The 17102-nt window shown below is 41.8% G+C and overlaps 1 protein-coding gene across 1 annotated transcript in view; it reads right to left on the reverse strand.

Annotated features, from left to right (window-relative positions):
* EFCAB6 (EF-hand calcium binding domain 6) overlaps positions 1–17102 on the reverse strand; it is a 132338-nt gene that overhangs the window by 41570 nt on the left and 73666 nt on the right. Inside the window, exons 18-22 of the mRNA XM_087722207.1 lie at positions 16591–16706; positions 15418–15653; positions 6026–6122; positions 4033–4151; positions 1146–1334 (exon numbers count right to left, since the gene is read on the reverse strand). Coding sequence (XP_087578333.1) covers positions 1146–1334; positions 4033–4151; positions 6026–6122; positions 15418–15653; positions 16591–16706 — 757 coding nt within the window. The remainder of the gene's footprint in view (positions 1–1145; positions 1335–4032; positions 4152–6025; positions 6123–15417; positions 15654–16590; positions 16707–17102) is intronic.

The raw sequence follows: 17102 nt of genomic DNA on the forward strand, positions 1-17102 counted from the left end.
TGAATGGATATTTTGCAATATCCTTCCCCTGGAGTGGGGAGGGAATGGAGATTTTGAAGGCATTATGTAAGTTATCTCATTTGAGGTAGTTTGGTTCAAAACGTTTTGCTATATGATACTTGGTTTCTCCCAGCTGAAGGTTATGGAAATCAGAACTTTAATAGTATATACATAGGCAGACTTTAATCTCTTTTCAAGCAAAACAAGGCTTATACCCAAGGAAATGTGTTTGCATCGGGGATACAGAAACAAACCTATTTTTTATTATATGTAGAGGTGGTATTCAGCCAGTTCTGACAGGTTCTGAAGACCCGGCAGAAATTTTGAGTAGTTTGGAGAACCAGCAAATACCACCTCTGGCTGGCCTCACCCCTATCTATTGGCTGCCTCCCGAGTCCCAGCTGATTGGCTGGGTCTTCATTTGTTGCCTTGCACAGGAGAACAGAACTGGAAAACATGTTAGTGGGGTGGGGAGGGAATGGAGATTTTACAGTATCCTTCCCCCAGGAGTGGGGGAGGGATGGGGATTTTTCAGTATCCTTCCCCTGTCATGCCCGCCAAGCCATGCCCATCAAGTCATGCCCACAGAACCGGTAGTGACAATTTTTGAATTCCACCACTGATTATATGTATGATATATTGATTTCTGTCAACTGAAAATACAAACCTGTAGTACATAGTACAAAACATCTGGACTGGCAAACTGGGCTTTATTTTTTATTCTAATGTAACATGTGAAATGAGAGTCAGTTTAGTATAGTAGTTAAAGCACAAATCCAGTTGGATCATCTTGGGCCAGTCACTCTTTCTCAGTCCTGGGAACTAGGCAATGGCAAAGCACTTCTGGAAAACTTGTCAAGAAAACTGCAGGGACTAATCCAAGCAGTCACCAGGAGTGGAAAATTGACTTGAAGGCACCCAAAAAATATGAAATACTATCATGACGCTGACTGCAGTAACAACAAAATATTAATTACTCGATTCACCATTAAAGTAACATTCAAGGCTATCTAAAGGGGATTCCAGAAAAATTAATAAAATGACCTAATTGTTCCATTGGTGGTGACACATTATTCCTCTTCAACTCAAATATATAAGGATGGTGATCAAGAAAAGTTACCTGATTGTTATTTATGAAAAGTTACCTGATCTTATTTATGATTTCATTGATGTCAATGTGTTTCTTTTCATCTCTTTTGTAATGATCCAAAAAGTGTCGGTAGTCATCAGCTGAAAACTGCTTATTGAGACCACTGTCAGAAGGTACATTCTCCACACCCATTTTTTGCAGGAAATCTTGATGAGTAAGGTAGCCTTTTGCATTCAGATCATACCTTTTAAAAGTTCAGAGAAGACAAAGTAGTTTTGCTTATTCATTGCTTTATGGGCCCTGCATATGACAGAATCTTGAATTGTCTATGCTCAGTTTAGGAGCAAGTGTTACACAGCTATATGAAAAATGTGGAAGATGTATCAGAAAAAGAAATAAGTGTTTCACTAAGGTACTATGCTGTATCTAATAGCCATAGGAACAATTTCTAGGAAAGATAGTCTAGTTTGATTTTCTTCTTATGAATACTTACTGCAAGTACTTATGAATACTTATTTGCCATAAGAAATGGATCATGGTCCATTTGTTAAGTGCGCGCTTTGCATAATGGCTATTTATCTCTGGAATATGACAAAGCATGGAGATGATATCCATGGGGGACAGTTTTGTCTTGCTGTTCACTGTTCAACTAATGACCACACTGATCTGCATTCTAGTCATATCTAGATACCTTTTATATTTTATTTTTCCTTGTTTCTTTCCTTGTTCTATTATTTTACTCTTACTTTGCTTAAATTTCCTTTTTGTTTCTTAATTTTTTATTGTTCTGACCTACCTAGAGTAGCCCCATGGTGAGACAGGCAGCAAATACCAATGCCTACAACGTCCTCAACTTTGTCCCTATTTTTAGAGTTTTATACGTCAGCTATGAAAAGCCAACCCTACTTTTTTAGGGGGGTTGAAACATGCTCTTTCTAATGAGAATGATTTAACAGAGTTTCCAAAAGGTCTTTTTTTGTAAAAGTGGGCTTAAAATACCCTATTTTTGGCAGTTTTTAAAAAAACCCATCAACTTTACACTCAATTTGGGAACTATTGGAAAGCAGGAGAATGAAATTTGTAAATCAAAACCTTGTGTTGCTAAGTTATTATGCACAAAGTTTCACATATCTTCCCTTCCAGAGATATAAAAAGCTGAATTTTAACCTTTTTTGTGAGCTGCAATATTTTCACACAAAATGTTATTGAAATCCATGGTGGTCGAGCAGGGATCCCCCCAGACCAGTGGTGGGTTACCGCCAGTACACCCCGGTAACAGGCATACCGGTGACTGCTGGGAGCACCAAGTACCGTTCCGGTACAGTGCTTCAGAGGGTCTACCCACCCGCCCAATCTCCTTACCTGTATTTGACCCAACCGGGCCATTTGTGCATGCGCACGCAGTGTACAGAGCCTGTGCGATGCCCGGCCCCGTCACAGCGTACCAGTTGCAACAGGATCCGAAACCCACCACTACCCCAGACCACATGACATGGACAGACACAATAGCTATAACTTTTGCCTTGTAAACAGAAGGTTCCCAAGTCAAACCCTGGTAAAAATGGGCCTTTTACAAAAATTTCCATTGTTCTTTCCCTAAGTGCCCTATTGTTGTTTGCACTTTTTAAAAAAGAAGTCCAGTGTTGCATTTTGAAATGGTGCATCTAAAAACAAAACAATAAAAGGAAAAAAAAGTAGGATCATCAGGGAAAGTGCAATAGCATTAAAAAAAAAATCAATTTTTGCTGGGTTTTGAATCCAGAAAGCTATGAAAGGTATTGTAGCAAATAATGACTCAATGGAAGGGACATTGTTGCTGTGTGATGCAGGCAGTGGTGGGCTGCTGGGGGTTCACAGGGGTTCAGGAGAACCTAAGATTCTGTGCAGTTCAGAGAACCCCCAAATCCCACTCTTGGCTGGCCCCACCCATCCAGCCTCTCCCAGAGTCCCCATGTGGCCCGTTTTGGATGCAGGTAAGTGCAGGGCGGGCGTGGAGGCTTGTGGAGGGCAAAAAATGGGCCTATCAGAAGTTCAGTAAGGCCAGAAACAGGCCCGTTTCCAGCCTCCACAGGGCCTCCGGGACCTTGGGAGGTTGTTTTCGCCCTCCCGGAGACTCAAGGAAGGCCTCTGGAGCCCAGAGAGGGCAAAAATGCACACCCACCCACTGTGGTGCAGGACGCCAACTAGACCAGACCCACCATGGCCACGCCCACCCAGCAACTGGGCAGAGAACCCCTTGCTAACATTTTTGAAGCCCACCCCTGGATGCAGGCAGTGAGATTCTGGGGTTGGCATACCAGAAACTGGAGACAACTATCCCAAATGGGCAAATGCATCGTAACAAAGAAAAGTGTTCTTCAAAATCAGAGCAGAAAAACATAAACTGGAGTCACATTGATGGAGAATGGGGGATTGACACAGACGATAACATCAATTGTTTCTAACTTTCAAAAATAATGCCATGGGCAAATCAATCAGACAAGTACAGAAAAAACCATAGACAACACAGAGAGTGGTATACCGTATTTTTCGGCCTATAAGACGCACTTCCCACCCCACAAAAAAGAGGGTGAAAATCTGGGTGCATCTTATACACTGAATACAGCGTTTTTGGCCTTCCGAAACTGGAGAGGGCAAAATTGAATGAAAAATGGACCTTTTTTTGCTCGTTTTTGCCCCCAGGAGTACACTGGAAGCCTCCTAAAGGCTATGCATGCCCTTTTTTTGACAAAAAACGGCCCTGTTTGTACGAAAAAATGGGCTGTTTTTGGGAGGCGTGCAGAGTGCAAAAACTTTTTTTTTAATTTGCCTCTTCAAAATCTTGGTGCATCTTATACTCCGAGAAATACAGTAATTTTTTTTAAAAAGTAGAAATTTATTTATCCTGATGTATATTAAAATCTACAAGTAATGAGGGAAGGATATTATTAATAACGCCTTACCTTGCCCAAAGTTTTTCAAATTCTTTGGGGTTTACTGGGATACCACATCTAAAGAGAACGTCCTTCAAATCTTTTTTGGTAACTATGGCATTTCCATCGGCATCATATTCATGGAAGTGCTAAAACATGAAATATATTTAATAACAGAGACAAATGTTTGAAAGCATAAAAAGGCAGCTTTTATCTTCTATTCATAAACAATCATAAAAAAGAAAAGTCCTGTACGATCTCAAGGAATTAAAGGGGCCCAGAATCAGAAGTGGAGGATACAATATAGCAATAGCAATAGCAGTTAGACTTATATACCGCTTCATAGGGCTTTCAGCCCTCTCTAAGCGGTTTACAGAGTCAGCATATCGCCCCCACAGTCTGGGTCCTCATTTCACCCACCTCGGAAGGATGGAAGACTGAGTCAACCTTGAGCCGGTGAGATTAGAACCGCTGAACAGCAGATAACAGTCAGCTGAAGTGGCCTGCAGTATTGCACCCTAACCACTGCGCCACCTCGGTATAATTGAGGAAGAGAAGCAGGGGTGGGTTCTGGCCGCCATTACTACTGGTTCGGTAGTAAAAATGCTTTGCTTTCTCTGCTTTTCAGTCCTGCTGCTATTGTTACTTACCTTGGGCCTATCACGGTATAACTTAAAGCCTACAAATTCTCTGCAAGATCCAATATGGATAATTCTTACTTAATAGAATGTTTGCAGTGGAAGGGATTAATGGAATACACACTCTGGGCCGGAATGGGACAACTCGCCACAGCCAACTTGCCCCCGTCAACTTGCCAGGGCCTATTTGCCACAGCCAACTCGCCGCGGGACAACTCACCGTGGTCAAGTCATTGCAATTGTTGAACTCAATTCAACAATTCAATTTAATTACTTAGAATAATTCAAAATTATATTTTAATTTTTGTCATTAACATATCCTTTGGTCCTTCCTTTAGCATCCTTTTCTTAACGATTCTTTCTCGCCATTTCCTCGATATTAGTGTAACTCTTGTCCCACGACGAGTCGTGTTGTGGTGAGTTGGCCATGGTGAGTTGGTTGTGGCAGGGGCTTATTTCAACTATCAAGTTTGAAACTCCTATGCATTTTAGTCCCATTACCACCAACCATGGACTTGCATAAATATAATAGATATACCCATATTTTTGGAGTATAAGATGCACCAAGGTTTTGAACAGGCAAATTAAAAAAAGAAAAGTTTTTGCACTCTGCAAACCTCCCAAAAAGTGCCTGTTTTTTGCAAAAAGGACATGCATAGCCTTTAGGAGGCCTACAGAGTGCTCCTGGGGGTGGGGAACCAAAAATGAGCAAAAAAACCAGCCCGTTTTTCGTCAAAAAAGGGGCATGGATAGCCTTTAGGAGGCTTATAGAGTGCTCCTGGGGGATGTGGGGGCAAAATTGAGCAAAAACTGGCCCGTTTTTTGCTCATTTCTGCTCTCCCCAGGCCCCAGGAACTCTCTGAAAGCCTCCTACAGCTCTGCACGGCCATTTTTGTAAAAGGGGCGGGATTTCACAAAAAATACGGTATATATAATTTTATAAATTATAAAATACCATATAAATCTGCAATCTGACAACATCAGCAAAGCTATTCATGGCCATTTTTGGTGAAGGGGGTTTCAGGAGGCAAAAAATGCTGTATTCCGTGTATAAGATGCACCCAGATTTTCAGCCTTTTTTTTTTTTAGGTAAAAAGGTGCGTCTTATACTCCGAAAAATACGGTATATTTTGCTGCATTCTCTCTTTTAAAGAATCTGAAATGCTCAGCAGCTTAAACTCAGATTGTGAAATACATTATTTTCAAGCCTACTACTCATTTTGATCGCTAATGAGCTATTTGTTTATGTTTGTTAAGGGTTTGCTTTTAGAAGGTTGTTTGGGAACAATAAAAAAAAATCCCACATCCCATCAAAAGCTAAGCATTGTCTGAAGCTCTAAAAGCATTTTAGGCACATGTATGTTTCAAAGCTACTCAGGTCTTACCATAGCCAAGTCACCCCATCTGTTCTGTGCTTTGATACTAAGATAGTTGTGAGCTTGTTCGCAAGCAAGATTTGCATCTGCTACAATCCGCCTAGGTCTTAGAAAACAAAAATTATCATAGTTATTTTTTTTTCTAAAAGGGTTCATTAACATCTTACAAGTTTTGTTTGTTTGTTTTCTTATGTCTCGTACAGAGAGTTTTTAAGACTTACCTCAGAGATCTGCATACAAATGAGTTCCTTACAATTACTCCCCACCCCCCTTCCAGCTGCAAATTAAAAATCTCTTTAAAACTTCCCTTCATTCTTGTCAACATATGCAAATACGGATTGGTCAAATGTCTGAACTGCAGCTGAGATTTAAAGGGAAAATATATAGCAATATAAAATATATGTAAATCAAAGCAAGCTCTATAAATGTCTAAAGCAGTGTTTCTCAACCTTAGCGACTTTAAGTCCTATGGACTTCAACTCCCAGAATTCCCCAGCCAGCTGTGCTGGCTGGGGGATTCTGGGAGTTGAAGTCCACAGGACTTAAAGTCGCCAAGGTTGAGAAACACTGGTCTAAAGGATCCAGTGCAACTTCAGCATACAGCGGTCTGAAGATCACTAGAAAATTGTTGTGCCCGTTTTACTATATAATTCAGCTAAAGCCACTGATAAGCGGGCAACATCTCTTTTATTTCTGCTGTGCAGGTTGTATGCCTTCCTCTTTCAGAAGTTATGCTGAACCCATATCAGAAGAGCAGCCAGTTCTGACCTAGGCTTCCTCAGCAGCACGAAGCCGAGTCCTCGTCACGATAAACCGCTTTTATTTAATTTACAGTGAATTCCACTCCAACAAAGTCTTTCCTCTCCCACAGTCTTTCAATATAGTTCATAATTACTGATCTTTATCAGGCTTGGAGAGTGGCCAGGCCGATATCTTTCAGACGCCGCAATAGAATGAACTAATTGTCTCCTGCAAACTCCACTCCCCTTTCGCTCCTCTTTTATTCTCTATTGGGGGGGGGGGCATTCACCATTCACCTGTGGCCTTACTCCCAAGTCGATCCTTGTTTATTAATTGTTCCCTTCGTCTGGCAACTCTGTGCATGCACACACTGAGAACAGGCTCCAGCTGTTCGTCTGCCTCACTCATGTCTGACTCTGAAGGCAGCTGATAACTGTCAGATGGTCTTGGCCCCATCTCTGCATCCCATGTAGAGCATTGGTCAGAGCCTTCCCCAGACTCCAGGACTGGCCCATGTTCCTCCCCAACCTCCTCACTGTCCGAATCTGCTGCCAGCTCTGCTGGTGGGCCACAAAACAAGCCCCTCATCTAAACCAGGGCTCCCCAGCCTATAGGCCGCAGCCCACTACCAGGTCATGGCCTAATCGCCACCGGGACGTGTGAATGGCCAGCCAATGCACATGCATGCACATTCAACTCTACTTGCACAAGCCTCGTTGTGGGCACTTGCAGCCCCACTTGCATGAACACTGCTGCAAAGGTTGTGGGTTCTGGTGCATACACATGCGCACATGCACATGCCCCTCCCACAAAATCATCTTCTTCCCCTCAGGCAGACATGAAATCCTCTTATTTTCACTACCAGTTCGGTAGCCGGAGCACGCATGCATGCACGGAAGATCACTGATGATGTATCGGTGGGTGAACAGAGCTGGGTGCTCCGTCGCCACTAACAGTTCGCCCGGTGCAAACTGGCAGAACACAACCTCTGCTCCCCAGGCCAGGCTGCCAACCCAGAAAGGTTGGGGAACTCTGGTCTAAACCAATAAGCAGGCATTTGTCTACCCATATGGCCCGCATAGGATGGAGCAGCCAAACCTTCTCAAGGCTTTATTAACTTATATGCAGATTCCTGGCTTCTTGTTCCCTTAGGAAACCTGGAAAAAAATTACTGACTGATCATTCTAGCTTGCCAGGTTCTTTCTTGGCACATATTATTAAATAGCCAGTGATGAAGCTCCCCTCCTGAGTTTTTGTTCTGGCTTTCTTTCAACCATGCAACATCATCCTTTCTGGCTGTGGATACATTTTTAAAAAATAAAGAATTGCACTTAATATTGACTTGGGTGAGTTCAAGCTATGTGTGAAGTGAGGGAGGCTAATTGGAAGGATTATACCTGGAAGTTTGATGGGATGAATGTGAAACTAGAGAGAAGAAAAAGAACAGAATTCAAGATTGGATTTTTGAGTAGAGACACAAAGTAGGAAGCATTAAGCCATTCCTATCAGAGGTGGGTTCCTACCAGTTTGGACCAGTTTGGCCAAACCGGTAGTGGTTTGGCGGCCTCGGTCGCTGGAACCAGCAGCGACCCAGGCCTGCCACGCCCCTGAACCGGTTCTCATACGGCAGCGGCATCTTGATTTTTGGTTCTGCACATGCACAGAACAATTTTCACTGCACAAATTTATGTATTTTTCTTTTTTAACTTTTTGCGCATGCACAGATCTATTTTTGTGCAAATGCGCACAAAATGCAACTGGTGCATGTGTGAGTGAAGCGAGCGTGCACACACAAAATTTTTTGCACCAGTAATGCCGGCAGCAACCCTCCCCCTTCAATTCCTGGATATCTGCGGGACCGCCTCCTGCCACATACCTCCCAACGACCCATAAGATCTCACAGGCTGGGCCTCCTCCGGATACCGTCGACGGGGCAATGCCGGTTGGCAACTACTCAGGGGAGGTCTTTCTCTGTAGCTGCCCCGGCCCTGTGGAATGATCTACCCGCAGAGATCCGGACCCTTCCCACTCTCTTGGCCTTCCGCAAAGCCACTAAAACCTGGCGGTTCCGGCAGGACTGGGGCGGTTGACTCCAAAATACGGTCCAGCTCCATTCTGAATGGAGTGCATGATGTGTTGTATTTTAAATCTATCTTTCTTCCCTGTATCTTACTTTTTTATTATTATTATTTCTGTACTGTAAGCTGCCCGGAGTCCTACGGGATTGGGCGGCATATAAATGTTATTAAACTTACAAACTTACTTGGTATTTGGTATACTTTGGTATACTTTATTTGTATGCCGCCCTTTTCCCTGAGGGGACTCAGGGCGGCTCACAGTTCAGGGGGAGGGGGAGACAAACAAGTTACAAACATGAAGACAGACATTATTAAAAAAGCACAACAGTCATACCATTCGGGTGGGGTTAAAGTCATTAGCCCCAGGCCTGCTGGGACAGCCAGATTTTGAGGGCAGCGCGGAAGGCCTGGAGGGTGGTGAGGGTCCGGATCTCCACGGGGAGTTCGTTCCAGAGGGTTGGAGCAGCCACCGAGAAGGCTCTCCTCCGGGTAGTTGCCAGTCGACATTGGCTGGCTGATGGAATTCGGAGGAGGCCTAATCTATGGGATCTTATTGGTCTAGTGGAGGTAATTGGCAGTAGGCGGTCTCTCAAGTACCCAGATCCAATACCATGAAGGGCTTTGTAGGTGACAACCAGCACCTTGAAGCGCACCTGGAGATCAACAGGCAGCCTATTCCTATTCATCCCCATTCCACAAAGAAAATGCCTACAGTTATGTCTCACACTTAATATAATAGAAGACTACACTGAAACCAAACAAAGATCTCATAAAGTTGGCTAGAAGACTCCCACTGATTCCAATTAGGCCAACAGCCAAATACGCTGTACATATTTTGCAGAATGAAATAGAACCTGATGACAGAAAACTGTCTCTCCAGGCAATGTCTCTATGTTTGGAGATGTGCATCTTCTTACAGCAATCTAAAACATCAAGGAAAATTCTGCTCTTCATGTTTTGGACCACTCAACTGGTTTTTATGGACACTTACTTTTAAATCTTACGGTTGAGATTGTAGCATCAATTTATTTTATATATTTCCCGGGTTTCTATGCTGGTCTACGGGGATTCTGAGCAGTTTACGGTTCTTTCATTAAGTAACAAGATGAAAATGGTTCTGTTCTTTTGTGACATTGTTTTACTCTCAACGAAAAAGAAAATTACAAAGAACATGATTGCCACTGAAGACCAATCAAGCTGCAAACACAACCTAGTGGGAGCTTCGTTCCTTGTGGTAGAGGAATAAAAGGAAAGTTCTTCCCACTTGCAGCTCTATCAAATTTGGATTTTATTCGTTTCTTTAATTTTCGCTATATTGCGCAGCACTGTTTATTCCTGGTTTACATCCTATTCCCCCCCCCATGTCTTACAGAATTTTAAAATAAATTACTTAGTAAACCAGCATCTCTCTCCGCAGCTCTGGCAGACTAAATTTAATGTGAAATTTAATAATGGAGAAAACCTAGGAGAGAAAAAAGCCAAAGGAACAAATACAGATTAGGCGAAAGCTGGCTCAAAAACAGTAACTGTGAGAGGGACCTTGGAGTCCTAGCAGACAATCACTCAAACATGAACCAGTAGTGTGTGGCAGCAGTAAAAAAAAAAAAGCAAATACAATCCTTGGTTGTATAAAAAGAAGCATAGAGTCAAAATAATGTGAAATATTAGTATCGCTTTATAAATCCTTAGTAAGGCCACACCTGGAATGCTGCATCCAGTTTTGGTCACCGCGTTACTAAAAAGACGTTGAGACTTTGGGAAAAGTGCAAAGATGAACCACTAAGACTCTGGAGCCAAAAACACAAGAAAAACAGTTGCAGGATTTGGATTCGGTTAGTCTAGACCAGTGGTAGTCAACCTGGTCCCTACCGCCCACTAGTGGGCATTCCAACTTTCATGGTGGGCGGTAGGAGCTTTGTCCGATACTGAAGCACTTTCCTTTTTTTTAAATTTAATTGCCTTTTTTAAAAAAAATTCATAGCATTATTTAAAAATATTTTCATTAGGTTTTCATAAAATCACCATTACTGTGGAACCGGTGGGCGGTTAGAAAATTTTACTACTAACAGAGCAGAGGTGGGTTCCTACCAGTTCGCACCTATTCGGTAGAACCGGTTTGTCAAATCTACCGAACCGGTTAGAAGAGGTTCCACCAGTGGACCCGGAAAGCAGGCCACACCTACAGAAGAGGTTCCCAAAAACTTCTTTGAAACCCACCACTGGTCCTTGGATATGATTATTCTACACTATCATGCTCATATTTATAAAACTCAGTGCCTCTGTGAAAGGTAAGGATGACTACTGCGTTTGTGGTGCAATCAGAAGATTGCATGTGTTGAAGTTGTTTTAACGCAAACCAAAGATGCCTTTTAAAAAAGCAAGTTTACATCTTATTCTTATGCATGCCGGTGCTGTGTGTGAGGTAATTTAAGGTGGTTCTGACAAGTGTCGTCGGCATCTTCATATCCGGTCACGTGGGCAGCAAGCCACTCCCATCCGGTCACATGGGCAGCAAGCCACTCCCACAAAGGAGGCCACACCCACAGAGTAGGTTTGAACAATTTTTGAAACCCACCACTGTAACAGAGATACAAAAGCAGGTGGTAGGTATAAAAAGGTTGACTACCCCTGGTCTAGACTCTAGAGAAAAGGAAGATCAGGTGTAACATCCTAGCAATATTCCAGTGTCTGTGGGACTTCCACAAAGAGGGGGGGGACAAATTATTTTTCAAAGCACCAGAAGGCAAGTCAAGAAACAAGGGAGGGAAACTAATCAAAGAGAGAAGCAACTTGGAATTAAGGGGAAACTTCCTAAAAGTGAGGACAATTAACCAGTGGAACAGAAGTTGCCTTCAGCAGTTGTTGGTGCTTCATCAGTGGAGGTTTTTAAGAAGAGACTGGACAGCCACCTGTCTGAAATGGTATAGGGCAGGCGTCCTCAAACGTTTTAAACAGGGGGCCAATTCACGGTCCCTCAGATTGTTGGGGGGGGTGGACTGGGAGGGTGGGCGTAGCTACATGGTCATGTGACTGGGTGGGCTGTGGATGTGGATGCAGGGCATAACAAGTTCTCCATGTAGATTTTAGCCCTTCAATTCCTAGAGGTGGTAAAGTTGAAGGGATGCAACAGAAGAAGCATGGCCAACAGGCACTTTTATGCTCCCCTTCCATGAAACTGGAAAGCAATGAATTTTTTTTTTAAAAAAAACCCTGCTGTGGTTTTCCAGATTTCTCATCAATTTTCCAATACTGTGGATCTGTGATGAGGACGTTTTTAAAAGCTTCTTAAATGGTTGCCTAGGTTACCTTACAGCTGAGTTACAGGATGTTGAAAATCAAGTGCTTATACTTCACTTTGCATACAGAATGTATAATAGAATATTTATTTATATCTCACTTCCCTGAAAAACAAAGTTGCTTTCAGAAATAACAGTGCAATTGAAAGCAATATAATTAAATTCCAATAGGAACCTTAAACACTAATTTAAAAAAAAACACCAGCCAAAGATCTTACAAGCTGCAGATTGTAGAACATAAAGTAGGAATTTTGGGTGAAAATTACAGTAGACTCCTAAAAGCAAAAAGATGTATCCAAGCTTTCTTACTGTTTTTCTGTGGATTGTTCCACTCAAATGTGGGCTGCCAATCACATTTCAGTTCATTTTGGTACAATGGAACCGAATCTTCTGAATAAACAAACTTGATTTACTGAGTTATAGTAGAAAGAGAGATGATCTTGACAGATCGATCAGATCCGTTATTACAAGGAGAAAGTGTTTCTTAAATCCCAAACAAATATGCATATATTCAGGCAGAGGACTCCCTAATTCTTTTGGGCCTAAGAAGGGGAAGACCCAGCACAGAGTTGCAAGATTTTGTTGTTATATAGCTACTCAATAAAAGTAGCCCTAACCTTCCTGTTGAATTTATTCCTAGTCTACTTGGTAGAGCTGACAATTACTTTTAAAAATTCTGTATGTAAGATTTGAAAAAGATAATTATGAAAATGCTTGATTTTTTAAAAACATTAATAAGTATTTAAAAAGCAAAAATACATCCACTCATTTGTCATTATTCATAATTCATATATTCATTAATACGCTGTCTAATTTGCTTAAATTCCTACCAAAAAAGAACAAAATGATCTTCTGATGCTTTCTTGAAATATTTTGCATCCTAACTTACTTTACACCATAGAATCCCACATAACATTTCTGGCATCCAATATTAATTTGCTTCAGATTAATATAATGAATTGAACTGAACTGAATTGCATTGAATACTTTATTTGCCCAAATGTGGTTAGACGCACAAGAAATTTGTCTGTGGTACAGAAGCACGCGGCGCAGAGGTGGGTTCCTACCAGTTCGCACCTATTCGGTAGAACCGGTTCGTCAAATCTACCGAACCGGTTAGAAGAGGTTCCATCAGTGGACCCGGAAAGCAGGCCACACCTACAGAAGAGGTTCCAACATTTTTTGAAACCACCACTGGTCCTTGGATATGATTATTCTACACTATCCTGCTCATATTTATAAAACTCAGTGCCTCTGTGAAAGGTAAGGATGACTACTGCGTTTGTGGTGCAATCAGAACATTGCGTGCGTTGAAATTGTTTCAACGCAAACCAAAGATGCCTTTTAAAAAACAAGTTTACATCATATTCTTATGCATGCTAGTGCTGTGTGTGAGGTAATTTAAGGTGGTTCTGACAAGTGTCGTCGGCATCTTCATATCCGGTCACATGGGCGGCAAGCCACTCCCATCCGGTCACATGGGTGGCAAGCCACTCCCACAAAGGAGGCCACACCCACAGAGTAGGTTCGAACAATTTTTGAAACCCACCACTGACGCGGTGTATATGCAAAGCAACATCACCACCACCACTATCATCATCATCATCATCATATCTGCCTATATGCTCAGATGTTACCTTAACAGCTCTTAAACCCTTGGTTAGGACTTGAACTGTTACGTTTTTACCAGTCCCGGACTGTGAATCCAATTAAAGATCAATCATAATAATAATAGCAATAAAAGGGGAGAAAAGAAGATAATAAGATAATAATACTATAGCCACACTATATGGGTTAGTAGACATAAGGCAACACTGAGAGAATTAGATGTTCAGCAGAGTGATGGCAGGAGGGAAAAATCTGTCCCTGTGTCTAATTATTTTGGCATGCAATGCCCTATGGCGCCATCTTGAGGGAAGGAGTTGAAATAACTTGTGTCCAGGATGTGAGGGTCTTCAGATATTTTCTTACGCTCCTTCTGACCCTAGGTATTTTATGGAAGGCAAGTAGGTTGCAGTCTTAATTATCCGTTGAACCCTGCAGCTATTTGTTTGGTTGCTCTACCAAACCAGACAGTTCTAGAAGTACACAATAACACTCTCAATAATTCCTCTGTAAAACTATATTAACAGCTCCTGGGGCAATCTGAACTTCCTGAATTCACACAGGAATAATATTCTTCGTTGTGCATTTTTAATTATGGTTTTAATGTTGAATGTCCATCTCAAGTTCTGGTATGTTATAGAACCCCAAAACTTGAAAGACTCTACTGCTAATACCGTGCTGTCAAATAAGTAAGAGGTTGTAAAATAGAAAGGCTCCTTCTAAAATTCACTTTCATCTTTACAGTTTTAAGCATGTTCAGCTTCCGGTTGTTACGACTGCACCAGGGAGCCAGTTATACAATAATAATACAATAGCAGAGTTGGAAGGGACCTTGGGGGTCTTCTAGTCCAACCCCCTGCCTAGGCAGGAAACCCTATACCATTTCGGACAGATGGCTATCCAACATCCAAGTTCCAAGTTGAATAAAATTTGTATGCCACCCACTCCCATTGTGACTCTGGGCGGCTCATCTTAAAGACTTCCAGTGTTGGGGCATTCACAACTTCTGGAGGCAAGCTGTTCCACTGATTAATTGTTCTAACTGTCAGGAAATTTCTCCTCAGTTCTAAGTTGCTTCTCTCCTTGATTAGTTTCCACCCATTGCTTCTTGTTCTACCCTCAGGTGCCATGGAGAATAGTTTGACTCCCTCTTCTTTGTGGCAGCCCCTGAGATATTGGAACACTGCTATCAAGTCTCCCCTAGTCCTTCTTTCTCTTAAACTAGGTTTTGTTCAACCTTCCATCCATATGCAGACCAGACGTGGTATTTAGCAGGTTCTAACCAGTTCTAGAGAACCAGTAGAAGAAATTTTGAGTAGTTTGGAGAACTGGTAAATACCACATCTGACTGGCCCCGGTCTGATCTATTCTCTGCCTCCCGAGTCCCAGCTGATTGGGAGGAAATGGGGATTTTGCAGTAATCTTTCCCTGGAGTGGGGAGGGAATGGGAGATTTTACAGTATCCTTTCCCTGCCACACCCACCAAGCCACGCCCACCAAGCCACATCACGCCCACCAAACCACACCCACAGAACTAGTAGTAAAAAAATTTGAATCCCACCACTGATGCAGACTCATCACCAACTCAAATGAAGCCAGTAACCATTGTATTGCCTGCAAGCGTCAGAACAAATTAAATGATAATGTAAGTCGAAATAAACCAAATTTCTATTCTTCTTACTTGTAAGACGTGGTCAACCAAGGACGCATCTCTTTAGTTGTGTGAGTTTGGAACAACTGAAGGAATTCTGGATAATTCAGGGTGGAGGTTTCATTCATTCCCAACATACCAAGAAGACGCACGAATTCCTCATCTGTCATGCTGATCATTAAATTGTCCAGGAGGCGTCGGAAGTCAAGCATTGTGACCACACCATCACTGTTTTTATCTATTTTACGGAAGGCAATATATGCATCCTAGTAGGGAATATCCAAATGAGAATCAAAATTTGATCAACTTACCTTTTCCACTCAAAGAAACTATATTATACCATATACTGTACCATATACTATATTATACTATAACATTAACTCTTCAGCTAAAAGTATTTTTTTAAATAATCATTTTGCTGGATTATTGATATAAATTCTAAATTTAAAACTATTTAGGAAACAAGTCACATGGGAAATCTGAATGTTCTCTTTTAAAGCCAGTTTGGACAACCATATAGAAGTTTTTAATAGTATATCCTGTTCTGATTTTTATTTTGTTTTATTTATTCTGATATAGGGATGCGGTGGCGCGGTGGCTCAGAGGCTAAGATGCTGAGCTTTTCGATCAAAAAGGTCGGCAGTTCGGCGGTTCGAATCCCTAGCGCCGCATAACGGAATACTCACTTATTCATTTATTTCATTAATTTTGTTATGGCCACTCACTTTAGTAGACTCTGGGGGGCTTATAGGAAAGTGGATTGTATATACCATTCTGATAAAGGTCCAGAGTCATTGCTGATATGGGTGGCTATATACATGTAGGAAATGATTAGGCTGAACCTGAGGGAGGAGTCAAATGTATCATCTGTCTCAAGTACCTTCATGCCCACAAGAAATCTAAATCCAGCCCACCCTGAATTCCACCGACTCTGATCTACTGCCAATTTGCTTTGACTATTAGTAGTTCAGATTCTTGTAGAGAACATGAGCTTACAATAAACCTGTATATTCATTATAAACAGTCTGAACTTCCTGATTTTCCTGTCTTTGAAAATAATCAACCAATCCAAATAATGATAATGATAATGATAAGAAGAAGAAGAAGAAGAAGAAGAAGAAGAAGAAGAAGAAGAAGAAGAAGAAGAAGAAGAAGAAGAAGAAGAAGAAGAAGAAGAAGAAGAAGAAATCTGAATGTAATTACCCCATATTCGTCTGCAAGCTTGTCACTATACTGGCTGAGACATTCTTCAGCAGACATGAAATGACTTTTGCTAGCATTGTCTTGGCGATTTGAACAGGCTCCACACAATCTGGAATCTGAAATAGTTATATCAATAACAATCCATATTATCCTTTTGCATGACATAGATTTGAATATTAATAGCGCTTCTGGTTGTCTCCTGCAAATGGCTCAGAGGTGGGTTCCTACCAGTTCGTACCTATTCGGTAGAACCAGTTCATCAAATCTACCGAACCGGTTAGAAGAGGTTCCACCAGTGGACCCGGAAAGCAGGCCACACCTATAGAAGAGGTTCCAACATTTTTTGAAACCCACCACTGGTCCTTGGATATGATTATTCTACACTATCATGCTCATATTTATAAATCTCAGTGCCTCTGTGAAAGGGAAGGATGACTACTGCGTTTGTGGTGCAATCAGAACATTGCGTCTGTTGAAGTTGTTTTAGCGCAAACCAAAGATGCCTTTTAAAA

Source organism: Thamnophis sirtalis, unplaced genomic scaffold, assembly GCF_051295495.1.
Source record: "Thamnophis sirtalis isolate CommonGarterSnake01/CBP01778 unplaced genomic scaffold, rThaSir2_p1.2 scaffold_9, whole genome shotgun sequence".
NCBI lineage: Eukaryota > Metazoa > Chordata > Lepidosauria > Squamata > Natricidae > Thamnophis > Thamnophis sirtalis.